Below are 12,982 nucleotides of genomic sequence, written 5' to 3'. Positions count from 1 at the left end.
TTTTGAGGCCAGGCCAAAATTTGGGGCCAGACCAATTTTGAGGCCAAAAATGAGGCCAGGCCAGGCCAGGCCAATGGGGCCAAACCAGGCCAGGCCAGGTTTTAGAGTATGCCGCAAATTTTAAAGTGCATTACACAGTGATATGAACCAGTTTACAAATGTTTTGGCTATCAATCAGGGCTGTCTCTTAAAATGAAGTTTATCTTTTAAATGGGAGGGGGAGGGGGTGGCTACTCTCAGTTTTAAAGTTAATAGCTTTGCAATCTAATTAAAATTAGACTTGTAATTCTGCTCCTCTACGATACGCTATACAAGATTGTATAGCGTATCGTAGAGGAACGGAATTTAGATAATTATTTTAGCCATGATTTGACCTTATCGAATGCCAACTGACTTTGTCAGACTTATATAATCTAATCATTTATTACAAATTAAGTCTGTTGATATAGTTTATTTCAAATTAAAGGGCTTGGGGACAATATTGGGGACAATATTTTACTTCTGAATATGACACTCATTTCTACTGTAATTTTGAAAATGAAAGCAAGTTTGTTATATATATTATTGATCGCCTTTTCGTAACTTTCCCCAGCATTTTTAGATTAAGAGGTTTAAAACATACATATTGGGTTTAAATATATCACTGATGCTATCATTTAACGGGTATAAAATAATTACATCTCTAATCATTCTCTTAGGGATAAAAAATGCTATTTTGAAAACCTGGGTTCATAAAATAAAAAAAAACTGCTTTAACCTATCTCTACGTAAAGATGTTCTACTACTTAAATTATTGTTTTATGGAATTACTGTTCAAATATTTTTCAATATTAATATTTTAATCAGACTAACGCATTTTAATGGCATTCATGCATCATTGTATTTGTTTTAAAAGAATGTTATGCTCAATATATCTTTACTAAAGATTTTAGCTTAAGTCAAAAGAGGGCGCATATACACGTGGATGTAGTCATGTACAGTACCATCATAATACATTACCGGTATTATTAGGTGGGGAGGAGTTCTATAAATGATAAAAAATGCGATTTTCATTGAGTTCTATATGTGTTTATAACGTTTACTTAACTTTTATTATAACCACCATAGATATTTAAGACATTCACAACAAGTCGTACGTTCATTGCAAATCAGTGCTCTACACATATTTATATTATTATATCAATAAGAGTGCAATTGCAACGCTTAATGATATAAATGTTTGTATCATTAGGGGTTGACCTTGTAGCTTTTTGCTTGTTTCACTAAGCGTTAGGTCTGCTTTGCATTTGCGAGGTTTAAGGTGGCTCTATACACCCACAGTTTATTCCAATTTTCAATAGAAGACCACAAAACATATACTTATCAAATATTAAAATGACGATAGGGATACTATAGGTATTTTTAAAGAATTTTTTAATGTGTTTTCGTGTTTTTGTAAAATATTTTTTAAAAAGACAGCTATCAACAAATTGAGAGAAATTATTTTGTCATATGATGGATATTTCCTTCGGACACATAAAAAAAATATAACACTTCTTAACATTCAAAAATGTTATTATTGCAATTTTTTTTAGTATTTCCCCAAAACATAATTTTTCATATTTTCTTACTCTGTTGACAAATCATCTGAAAAAGTTGCTTGATGTTATAAGAAAATGTATTTTAATAAATGTGACATAAAAAATTGAATGAAAACCATTGCAAATAAACACAAAAAAAAATTTTAAATTTAATTTGGTATGAAAGTTCCTCATGTAAGGGTTATCGTTCCTAAGTCCCAAGGCCCAAACACCTTGGGGACTTTTCATTTCTGAGTTGAAGAAAATTTCCTAAATATAATGTTGGAATGATAAATACATACATATTTCATTATAGACTTTGCCCTGTATAAGTGAATAAATTCGCTTTAATGCAAAACTAAGTTAATTAAATAAATAAAGGGGAACATTGACTAGGCTAATAGGATTTATGTATCCCAACCTGAGAGAAATTCAAAGCAACCCTCTCATCCCCGTTAGGTGTCGATATTAATGTGCATTAAAGTATATTATAATTGAAATATTTTCACCTGTTTAGAATTTTCTTTCACGGTATTCAACCAAAAAATACGTTTTAGAAATTTTTGGAAAGTTAAAAAATTTATTGTTCTCAACAGGAATCGAACTCATGACCTACTGGTTTGTAGTGAACCCACTAACCCACTGCACTACGGTGTAACATATCGATTATGCTAAAGAAACTTTTTAAAAATTTATACTTGATTTTATTGTTTATTTTGATAAATAATACCACACAACGTGAAGGTGTCACATACCACATTACTTGTAAGTAATGAATTTTCCAATTATCAAATTAAATCTATCCATTTAACAAATTTTTCAAAATAGCGGTTCCCATACAATTCACCTCAGTTTAAATCAGTCAGTACCGGAAATGCATGTTTCCAGATTTACTTTTTTGCGTACTGCGTCATCAAAAAGTGGTGTATAGAGCCACCTTAATGATAAAATTGTATCATTATATAGGCGGCGATTTATCATTAGTGGTTGATATTGTCAACTGTTAATGCAAGAATTTATAGCATTAGGGGTTGCAATTGCAACGCTTATTGATATTTGTATCATTAAGCGGCGTTTTATCATTAGAGGTTGATACAAAGCTAACGCCTGGACGTAGGCCTTTTTGAGAAACGGGTCCCAGGTAATATATAGCACATAGAATCCCACATTTCAAGCAAACTCGTTATTCCATTGTCGAATCCAAACTCTATAGAAATGCTGCTTCGAAATCGAACACGCTTGTCGATGTGATGCTTTTATTTATTTATACTTTCTAATACAAAATACATGTACCTTGATAAAATATTTGATGGATAATTTATAAACTGGGCTCAGTTGCTCCGTTTTAGTTTATGACATTTTATTTATTTATTGAAAAGTAGGAATCAGCTATAGATTCGTTAAAAGGTTTTATAGAAAAAACTTACGTACTCGAAGCATGTAGAATGCGACCTTTTTGGCATATTAGCCAAACTATCATTAATAATTAATAAATAGTTCGTTGGATTTGTTTTGCAAAAGCAAATCACGTATCTATTATGTCCATATCTTGCCAGGCTTACTTGATTACAAGTCGAGTTGATCCGATGTCTGCCAACTTTGTTCGGTGTCCCCCGTGAATTCACCATCCCAGATGCTAACAAATCATGCGAAACAGACCGTTGTTATTCGCAATAACGGTCCCTCATTGATTCCAGATTTGGCCTATAGGTGGAGCTTCCTAGCGCATTGAATCATTTGCTTCCAGACCGTTTCGGTTTGCAGATTTACGATTTCAACAAGTGTCGGTTTTCTAATTATTTATTTTTAAAAAATGCCGAAATCTTTTATGGTAAAAAATTCCAAAAGATGGATTCCTTCGAGAGAGAGTCGAGAAAAAGAGGTGCGCACAGCCATCGCCATAGGTATGTTCTTATCCTTTTTAATAACTTCTTTGATGTTTGATAAAAATGTTTAACTGTATTCTACTCTAACAATTTTTTTTACATCCTGAATGAAGAAACAAATCTAGCTTTCGTTGATCATAGTAAGATAATTTAAATATGGTTCCAAAAGTTATTTCTGTTTAAAAGAATTTATAGGTTAACCAGAAAAACTCATTACTGAAACGATGGATACAAAATAATTTTAAATATTTTCTTATAAAAATCTTTTAAAGTAACTGTTAATTGGTTTGTATATTTGGTAGGACAACCAAAGAAATAAATACATGTATGTAGAGAATTGCGTAATTTTTCTATAGGTATATTTATTAAAATTAAAAAGTAGTATTATGGTGATCCGAATAGATGTGTCGAGATTGAAATTGTGGTTGTATATTTTAAATGTTTATTACAAAGATCAAAGAAGAAAGTCCAAGCACAAACGATCATATTTTCTACATGGGGAAAACCAATAGTCCTTGTAAATTTAGCAATCTAGGTAGAGAGCATATTTCGAAAGAGGTGTTTCAAAATTTGTTAAATAACATTTTCACTTAATTCTATATTTCATTTTCAGATACTTATACGAATACAATGCAAATTTTTGTTCCTAATAAATAAGCCTTTAAACGCGTTTTGCTGTTGCTTTGTATGGTTTTTTGTTGTTTTTATTGGGTTTTTTGTTTGTTTATATGAATGATTCATATAACAATTTACAAATTTAATTTGTTCTTAGTTTACTTGTATCGGGCTAGAACTACTCAGAATTCATTTCTCTCTATATATTTATATATCAGAATTCATTATATCTCTATACTCTGCGATCTGCTGGTGAGAAAGTCCGTTTACATTGCCAAATCTTGTTCAGATTGCAATGAAATCTGCTATATGTTTGTATGTGATCATATTACACAATACATAAAGTGAAATGATCAGCAGTGAGGAGAACCTAGTGTTTGTTTCATAAAATATTTACTATTCCGACGGCTGAAATTCAGTTCTTTCCTATGAATAAACGATATGTTGTTTAGTTATGTAAGTTTACATCATAGTGACGGAGCTGGTCTTGGAGAGTTCACCGAATAGTTAATTTTTAATGAACACGTTAGTTTTAATAAACACGGGTTTTAACGTAAAAATATTTGTTGCAAATCAATTAAAGATAGCTTAAGGGTTTTTGATTACATTCCTTTTTGTTGTATAAGGGCACAAAAGCCATGATTAAAACGGCGCATAGTTTTCTATAAAGGCTCTTTTCATATTTCTAAGATAAAGATTTAAGATTTCAATTTTGTCTTATAGTGATTGATTTAACTCGATGTAATATGTATTTTGGCATCGATTAAATAGAAAGTATAACAAAAATATAGCCCTAAAAATCATAAATATCGTAATGTGCATTGACAAACAAGAAATTGCTGACATACGAAAGTGGAAAGTAGAATAATGTAATTATCGCAACAATAAATGCCCTGGTGATGGCGTTTAATTCCCGGGACACCTGATATACATTCTTCAGTACATTACAATGCAATACTTTTGATAATTTTATTCCGCTTAAAATCTGTTAAATGCGTACTATTTATTAATGAGAGAGTGTTGCCTATTAACGTATCAATTAGTAATGGACCATCTAGAAGCTTTTTCTATGTGATGTATTCATTAAAAGATTATCACGTTTTCGTGCTACTGAAATTAAACTCGAATAATATGTTTATGCAGAAATTTTCAAAACATTTACTTTAATGTGGTATTTACATTAATCTCAGATAGTTTAGAGTGTTGATGTTAATTGAAGCGAATCAGTCGGTGCATAATTATACATGAAGGCATTTTGTTTTAACACAAATTGCCCATCATGCAATTAGAAATGGAATCTGTAACAAACAAATCTGCAATTATAAACCATTCTCCAGTGGCCATTTTGAAGAGAGTTCAGGTTGAATAAAACATGATTCCGGTTCTTTTTTCACATATGAATTATCGCAATGGTTAATATTTAATTTATATAGCGTTGTTTCCTGTTGAATTCAATAGAGGTCTTTCTCCATTGGTAATCCCTCGGGGATACCGTTAAAGTCACGACATAGTTTGTTTATTTAAGAGCAAGCTTTTCTCTCTCGATAAATCACTTCCTTACACAGCTTTCCTCTGAAAACAAACCATGACTTTTGTATGAATATATGCCTTTTCATCTTTTTTCTTTTATTTTTGGTGAAAATAAAGCAGCCAAATGCATTTATCTTTCCGAAATGTTGCAAAGTCATTAAAAACACTAGCTGTGACCGACAAACAATACAAATGCCGAGGAATGAAGCAATTCTAATTGTTTCTATAGGAATATGTGTTTAATTTTGAATGGATGAATTGCAATTCAAAAAAGAAAGCATCAGGCAAGCATCTACCAGACCGAATCATTGCATTGTTGTCAGATTCTAACTACATACGTAGTTTGATTAAAAAAAAAAAAGCACTACTCATCACATCTTATTGTTAAACACAGTGACTGTGTATGTCATCTATGTTAAAAATTTGTTTTTGTTTTTTTTAATTTTCAGAAGAAGCCAAAGAACAAGAAGACAAAACAGATACGGCGACACATGACGGTAATTCAGTGACTCTCGCCTTAACTCCTAAACAACGCCATAATAGCAAATTAAAACTATAACTCCTCAAACAACGCCATAATAGCAAATTAAAAGGATTTCATATACTTTAATCCTTACCAAAAAATAAACTATTTTACATTAAAACTTAAAAATCAGATTATGTTTTTACCTTATTTCTTTATGATTTTAATGAAGGCATTCGTGTCATTTTAGTTCACTCTCTGATATTTTTACAATAGTTTTTATCAAAATTCATAGTACTAAATTAAATATGCACTTATTGCTTTAAAAACATTTTTATGAACATTTTGTAGCCCACTTTTAACTGCACGTGAATCTTTTCAAATTTATTTTACTTAAAAATTTGGCATCAACTACCACATATATAATTCAAACAAATCTCTTACTATAGTTAGAAAAATAACCGTGATATAGAAATAGTCTGATTTTTTTTATCAATTATTACATCCAAAATAAATCATGGAAATATGATGTACATGAATTCGGGCTTAAGAAAGAGATTGGTGGCGCTGATTGTGCGCATCAAATGTCAGACGATATCAATATTTTCATCCTGGGTTGTTAAGTTATGCTGATGAAACAAAATTTATTAAAGATATCAAAGAACCAAAACCTAACAGACAGAGGGGTTCAATCATTTTTTATTGCAGTAAATAATTAAACATTCCCGGGGTGGCCATTCGAATGTTCTACCGCTGAAGATCTATCTTCGGCTTTCGTGTTGCTCACCATCATTTCTCGCGTTTTTTGCTTAATTGGGAACTTAATTAGCCCTGCATGGCCCCTTGGAGTTATACCAGTCCTGCATCGTTGTATAACCTTATCGTTAGATATGACAGTTATAACAATGAATGCCTGTAATGACAACATCTCCTTCGGAACGTTACATCACGGTTCCCGTTAATGTTGTCTACTTTCGATAAACTTCCGGTCACCTGGGTAATAACTGCGCGAGATTTGGAATCCCCTGGCGGCGAGATTCGCTGTAGTTTGGCCGCTGCGCCGATCGTTGGAAAGGGTGATACAATCACAACGGCTCCTTTTTCAGCTATGGTAAATCTTGCTGGTATTTCTCTTAGGACCGGATTGTTACTAGACGGTCAGCGATTGTTGTACCCCAAACATGCAAATCGAATATTTTCAATCGGTGGTGTCAAATCCGATAGCAGTAGCGTGTTGATTCCATTTCATTGTGCATTCGTGTCTCTCCTTTTAAATTTCTGAAAAATGAAGGGCAAGGGAAATATTCTTTAAAATTTGATATTGATAATATCGGAACCTAACACTGCAGTTGAATTTAATTACCTCTCAGATTTATCTAACTTAGAACACATGATTTTACCAAGTTATATTTTACGAATTGCAGATACGAAAGGATTGACCTTCCATACCTTATTTCGTCATTACTTAACAACACTGGAAAGAAGAAATCACCAGCTTGATTACCGAACTTGTTCGGAATTACTTCACTCGATTCCAAAACAGTTGTTCCTATTCGAATCCGATGGGCGAGTATCTGACTACTGTAACTGCTTCCGGTGTCACCTTCTGACCCCATTTCTTGACTTCCGTTCCCAGAATTCCATTTCTCAGCCTGTCTTGGAAACAGACGATGATTCGTCTCAGCCATCTCCCTCTTGGACAGAGCGACAAATGCTGTTGGATTCCACTCTACAGGACATGACTGATTTCCACCGAGCGTTTCGGTGTCCAGAATGCGGCAAGGCGTTCAAAAGATCGTCTACCTTAAACACACACATGTTGATACACAGCGATACTAGGCCATATCCGTGCCAGTATTGCGGCAAAAGATTTCACCAAAAGTCAGACATGAAGAAGCACACCTTTATCCACACAGGTAGCACTATTGTACTCCATCCTGCCTTGAAATTGTATTAACGCCAAACATGTATTAAGCTTTATCAAACGACGATGAACATGCCTATCAATTCAATGGTATAAAAGACATCCCTTAATTAAATGTTGAAAAAAATATATATATCGCAAATCAAAGCGAAATTATAATTTTCATAAAAACAATAGTGTTAAGAAAAAGACAAAAATTCATATTTTTCATACAAAATATCTATAAAATGCTCATAGATAAAAGACGTGGAAAGTAATATAATAAATATTTAATTTTTAACTGTGTTTATACAGGATGTACTTAATTTTCAATTCAACATTTGGTTTACTTTCAAGACTTTAAGATATTATGTACAGTATCTATTGTATATTGTATAATCAATATGCAAAAAGACAGTTTTTCGACTTATGATCGTTAGATTATTGGTATTTTGTTTTACAGGTGAAAAGCCCCACAAATGTAACGTGTGTGGAAAGGCCTTTAGTCAGTCATCCAACCTTATCACACACAGCCGAAAACACACGGGATTTAAGCCTTTCCGGTGCGACAGATGTGGCCGAAATTTCCAGAGAAAGGTCGATCTCCGGCGGCACCTAGAAACCAACCACAAAACCGAGTGAAGTCATCATGATTAACCAAATCCTAAATCACAGGGATATGTTTCCTGTTTAATCCTGAAATAAATGCAACATTTATAAGAGAAACAGTTCAATAGTTCACCATAATATTTGGTCCAAGATACAGATGCTAGTCAGTGTAGCTAGAAATTATGAGTTAGCAAAATGTACTGATTTTCAAACATTATTTCTTCTATTGGTGCATTTTATATTTTTTTTTAGTCATACATGTACATGTACACTAGTAGGTAGATACCCTTTCCTAACGCCGATTTTGAAATCCAGGTTTTTGGATGTTTGGGTTTTTTTTTGGTATGTCTTTCTTCTGATTTTTTTTAGTGTTATATACTATATAGAAGACATCATTACTTTTTCCATTCGATGATTTTCGCTTCAAACTTATAAATATTACGGTATTTTGTGTTTATTTTTATTACACAGAGTAGGCATTAACAAAAGGGCTTCAAACTCTTGAAAATGGAATGAACTATGAATATTATAATTAGTCTAGCAATATCCCTGGGAGTTAAATATCAAAACGAAACGATGCGATCAGAGCGATTGTGAATCTTATACAAATATTTATTAGAAGAAGGAACAATTCATCAAGGAAGAAATAGCACAAAATCCTGATTTATTCAGATTAACAATATCGTTGAAAAATCCCCCATGACTTCAATACGAAACCCTTCCAGCATGCTTTTATGTGTATAAAAAATTGTCGGCTTCGATCTATTAAAAAATTAAGGAAAAATCAGAAAGCAGATTTAATTGCTATTTAAAAAGACCTCCCCCGGGCTTATTTATTGGAGATATAGCTTTAAGGTATTGGGCCCCCGACCCCTCCCCGCAGAACTCTTATGCAAATGCTTTGTCAATAGATATCTGAATTGTAAGCTAACCAGGTCCCGATTTATTCATTTATAACAACATTTTGACACCCTGCGAGACGCCAGGGCCAACAGGGATCTGAATAATTAAGCATGACAAATATCCATAAAAGCTATATGTATTCATTTTGCTTGCAAGCATCCTTTGAGACATTTTCTATCTGATTTCCAAATTAAATCTCTATGTTCAGCGATTTATGGTTTTTATTCCTTTTTTTCCTAGGGAATTTAGTTTTCGTCAGAAAGAAAATGGAAACAGAGAACACAACTGTATAATAGTTTATTTAGTATCGGGTCCATCAGTACGCCATGGTGTTATGTCTACATTTTTCAATATCCCTCGAACATTGCCCTGATACATGTAGAATAAATAAAATCTAATTCATTATACTATATACAAACTAAAGGCAAAAATTGTTAATTCTTCAATTCACAATTTTTCCTTTCAATGATTAAGCGATAAAAAAACAAGAATTTAGGACAGTTACCCTTTCCTATGTTTATGAAGACGTTATTCGTATACATAAATCCCTTATGATACCAAAAGTGTTCATACACAGACTGAAGAAGTTCTCTAATCGTTTTCGGATTTTCTTACATACTTTACCCGCCTAAATATATATTCGAAATTTTAGCTCTATTTGAGTTTCATTTTAATAGGGGAAAACCCCTTTAATGAAATTATGAATGTGCATTTAACTACATTTTCTGAAGAAAAAAATCATTGTCTAAATGTTAATTATTTCATTAACTAAAAACTGTAGAATCTTGTCGCTTAAGAATTCAATTTTGGTGTAGGACGTCGATAATAATTCATAATTGATCTTCAGTCAGACAGCTTCTAGATAGATTTGAAAAAATATGAATAACATTCTCTCTCTCTCTCTCTCTCTGTCTCTCTCTCTCTGTCTCTCTGTCTCTCTCTGTCTCTCTCTCTCTCTGTCTCTCTCTGTCTCTCTCTCTCTGTCTCTCTCTCTCTCTCTCTGTCTCTCTCTCTCTCTCTGTCTCTCTCTCTCTCTCTGTCTCTCTCTCTCTGTCTCTCTCTCTGTCTCTCTCTCTCTGTCTCTCTCTCTCTCTCTCTCTCTGTCTCTCTCTCTCTCTCTCTCAATGATCACAAAATGACAGCTATACGACCGATGTATTTTAATTCTTTTATTATATACAATTATACATTTTAAAGACATAAAAACAAAATATAATAAATATTTGTTTTGATAAAAAGTCGGTATTTTCTAACGATGATCTACAGGTATGTCCAGATAATTTAAATTAAACATACTATTCAATAGCATAAGTATCGCTGCATAAGAACTCGCAACACAAAGAATAAACATTAAAGTTGAATTATTTCAGCAATGATTAATTCATTACTATCCCCATTGGTGTCCATAAGACAAAACAACATCCCCTTACTTAAACTTTGCTTTTTATAAAAGACCACAAAAATTTCTTTTTCGTTTTAATTATATGATTATTGAGCTTTAAAACAAGCATGATAAAATATAGCATATAAATAAACTAATAAATAATCACAAGGCTATTTCGTTTCTACAAAAATAAATATGGCAATCACACATGCGAGCACGCAACACTCAGTACAAAGAAATCAATCAACTGATTGCATTAAAGATCACCAGTTTCAAATAACTAGTTAATCATATTCAGCTTGTATAATTAATAATTAAGTACACGTTCATTTCTAAAGCAGTTAAAACGATTGGAAATCAGTCCCGAAGGATCTCAAATCTGTAAAACACATATGTACATGTAAACGCCCCTCGTCCTTCGGCAAATTTTGCACAAATAGTGTGTGAGAAAACATGTTTTCCTCAGCTCTGTCATTCGTGAGAAACTTGAATGTCTCAGTTAAAAATGGCTAAGACATACTTGGGTTACAAAAAAATTATATACTTTATCTCTGACTATCACGTGGATCGTGGAGTTTTGGCTCATGCGATCAGCCCTCTTTGGTGAATGCCACGAGATCCTAGAGAGACTCTCCGAGATGATGCTCCGAGGTTTCGTGAGCCGAATCCACTCCTCCTGGAGTCGACGACAGACCTTTGTGGCTGTTGGCGTATGTTCAGTCGAGTGGTTTGGAGACGAGATCCTCTGTTAGAGAACTGGGGCTGGCTGACACCTCCGCTCCTGCCAAGTGTTCTAGTCGAAGATCTTCCTACAATATCTGAGAGTGCCTGAGAGCCTGAGTTTTGTCCTCGGAAGGATGTCAAAAATGAATCTCTAGAGTTCGTGTCAGCTCTTGGGTTCAAGCTGATTTGACCTCTGCTAGACGCTGAAGAACCCACAGAAACTGATCCGGAAAACCCTTGATGCCCGTCAAAAGATTGCTGTTGTCCTGAAAATCCTTGTTGTCCAGAAAATCCTTGTTGTCCTGAAAATCCCTGTTGTTGTCCTGCACTACTCTGTTGTGCTCCAAATGACGGTCCAACCATTTCTTGTCCTAGAAACCCCGAGGAGGATCCCTGGTTCATAAAACGTTGGGCAAGAACTGAGCTGTCCACGTCCGACAATGGGTGATCGATATCGAAATCAATGAATCCGCTCATAGGCCCAAACCCAGGCATGCCCATTCCAAACGATTGTCCATTATTTCCAATAAGCCCTTGACTTGGCATTTGACTAAGGGCTGTTCCCAATAAACTACACAGTACAAACACTGAAAAAGTCATATTTACTATAGGGCAGACAGACCAGAAAAGCGACCTCCGAGGAAATGTCATTCGTTTATAAACCCTGGCCCCATATGGGTAATGGTACCTCTGCTATACCTTTTTGCGTTCCAAACCATTTTGCTCTTTCGGTCCACTATTAGTCAAAGCTAAGGTATGATCAAGTTGGATTTTAAAATGAAGAAGGAACAATGTTTTGGGTTTTTTAAAATGTGTATTTATATACAATATTATATTAATAAAAATATTATATATGTATATATATTTCCCCTTGTTGTGCCTCGCGTAGACTCAGTCTTGTTATTGCGTAATTATAACATGTTTTACTTTATTAACTGTACCTGTGCATGACCTGCTATGACAAGGAAACTTTACACGTGTAATTATGTCGCGGCTAATGATAACGGGTCACCGACACAATGACCACTGTGTCTGGGGAGAGCCCTCTGACGCAAGTACGACAAATAAAATCAACAGTTTTACAAGGTGTCCGACATCTTGATTTTAAGTGACTCAATGAAAATGCCGGTCGTAAAACAGTATTTTCGCCTCTGACTGAACTGTTAACTTCCAAATTATTATTTTGCAAGTATTTCATAAACTCAAAGGTTTAAAAAAAAAACGTTAACCGGTTGTTTTTTTTTAATTTGTATTACATGTACCAATGACAAGGAGTTATAAAATGCGTTGATACAATGTTCGTCGTCTACAGATGACCATGCTTTGATGACATCATCGTCAAATAGCGTTGGTCTTCGGGAACATAATGTTCATGAAATTGTAGTAAAAATTGTAATTATAATATGA

General features: G+C 33.7%; 1 protein-coding gene across 1 annotated transcript; it reads left to right on the top strand.

Moving 5' to 3' along the window:
* The first annotated feature begins 3,238 nt into the window (after positions 1–3,238).
* On the top strand, positions 3,239–10,008 carry LOC128191882 (zinc finger protein ZFP2-like). Its single transcript, XM_052864234.1, has 4 exons — positions 3,239–3,463; positions 6,040–6,087; positions 7,478–7,969; positions 8,420–10,008. The coding sequence occupies exons 1-4, from the start codon at positions 3,373–3,375 to the stop codon at positions 8,596–8,598; spliced, it is 810 nt and encodes a 269-aa protein (XP_052720194.1). The 5' UTR covers positions 3,239–3,372; the 3' UTR covers positions 8,599–10,008.
* Positions 10,009–12,982: the final 2,974 nt, after the last annotated feature.

This window comes from Crassostrea angulata, chromosome 7 (genome assembly GCF_025612915.1).
Source record: "Crassostrea angulata isolate pt1a10 chromosome 7, ASM2561291v2, whole genome shotgun sequence".
Lineage (NCBI taxonomy): Eukaryota > Metazoa > Mollusca > Bivalvia > Ostreida > Ostreidae > Magallana > Magallana angulata.
Note: the sequence above shows the minus strand (reverse complement) of the source record. Positions and strands in the feature narration are given on the sequence as shown.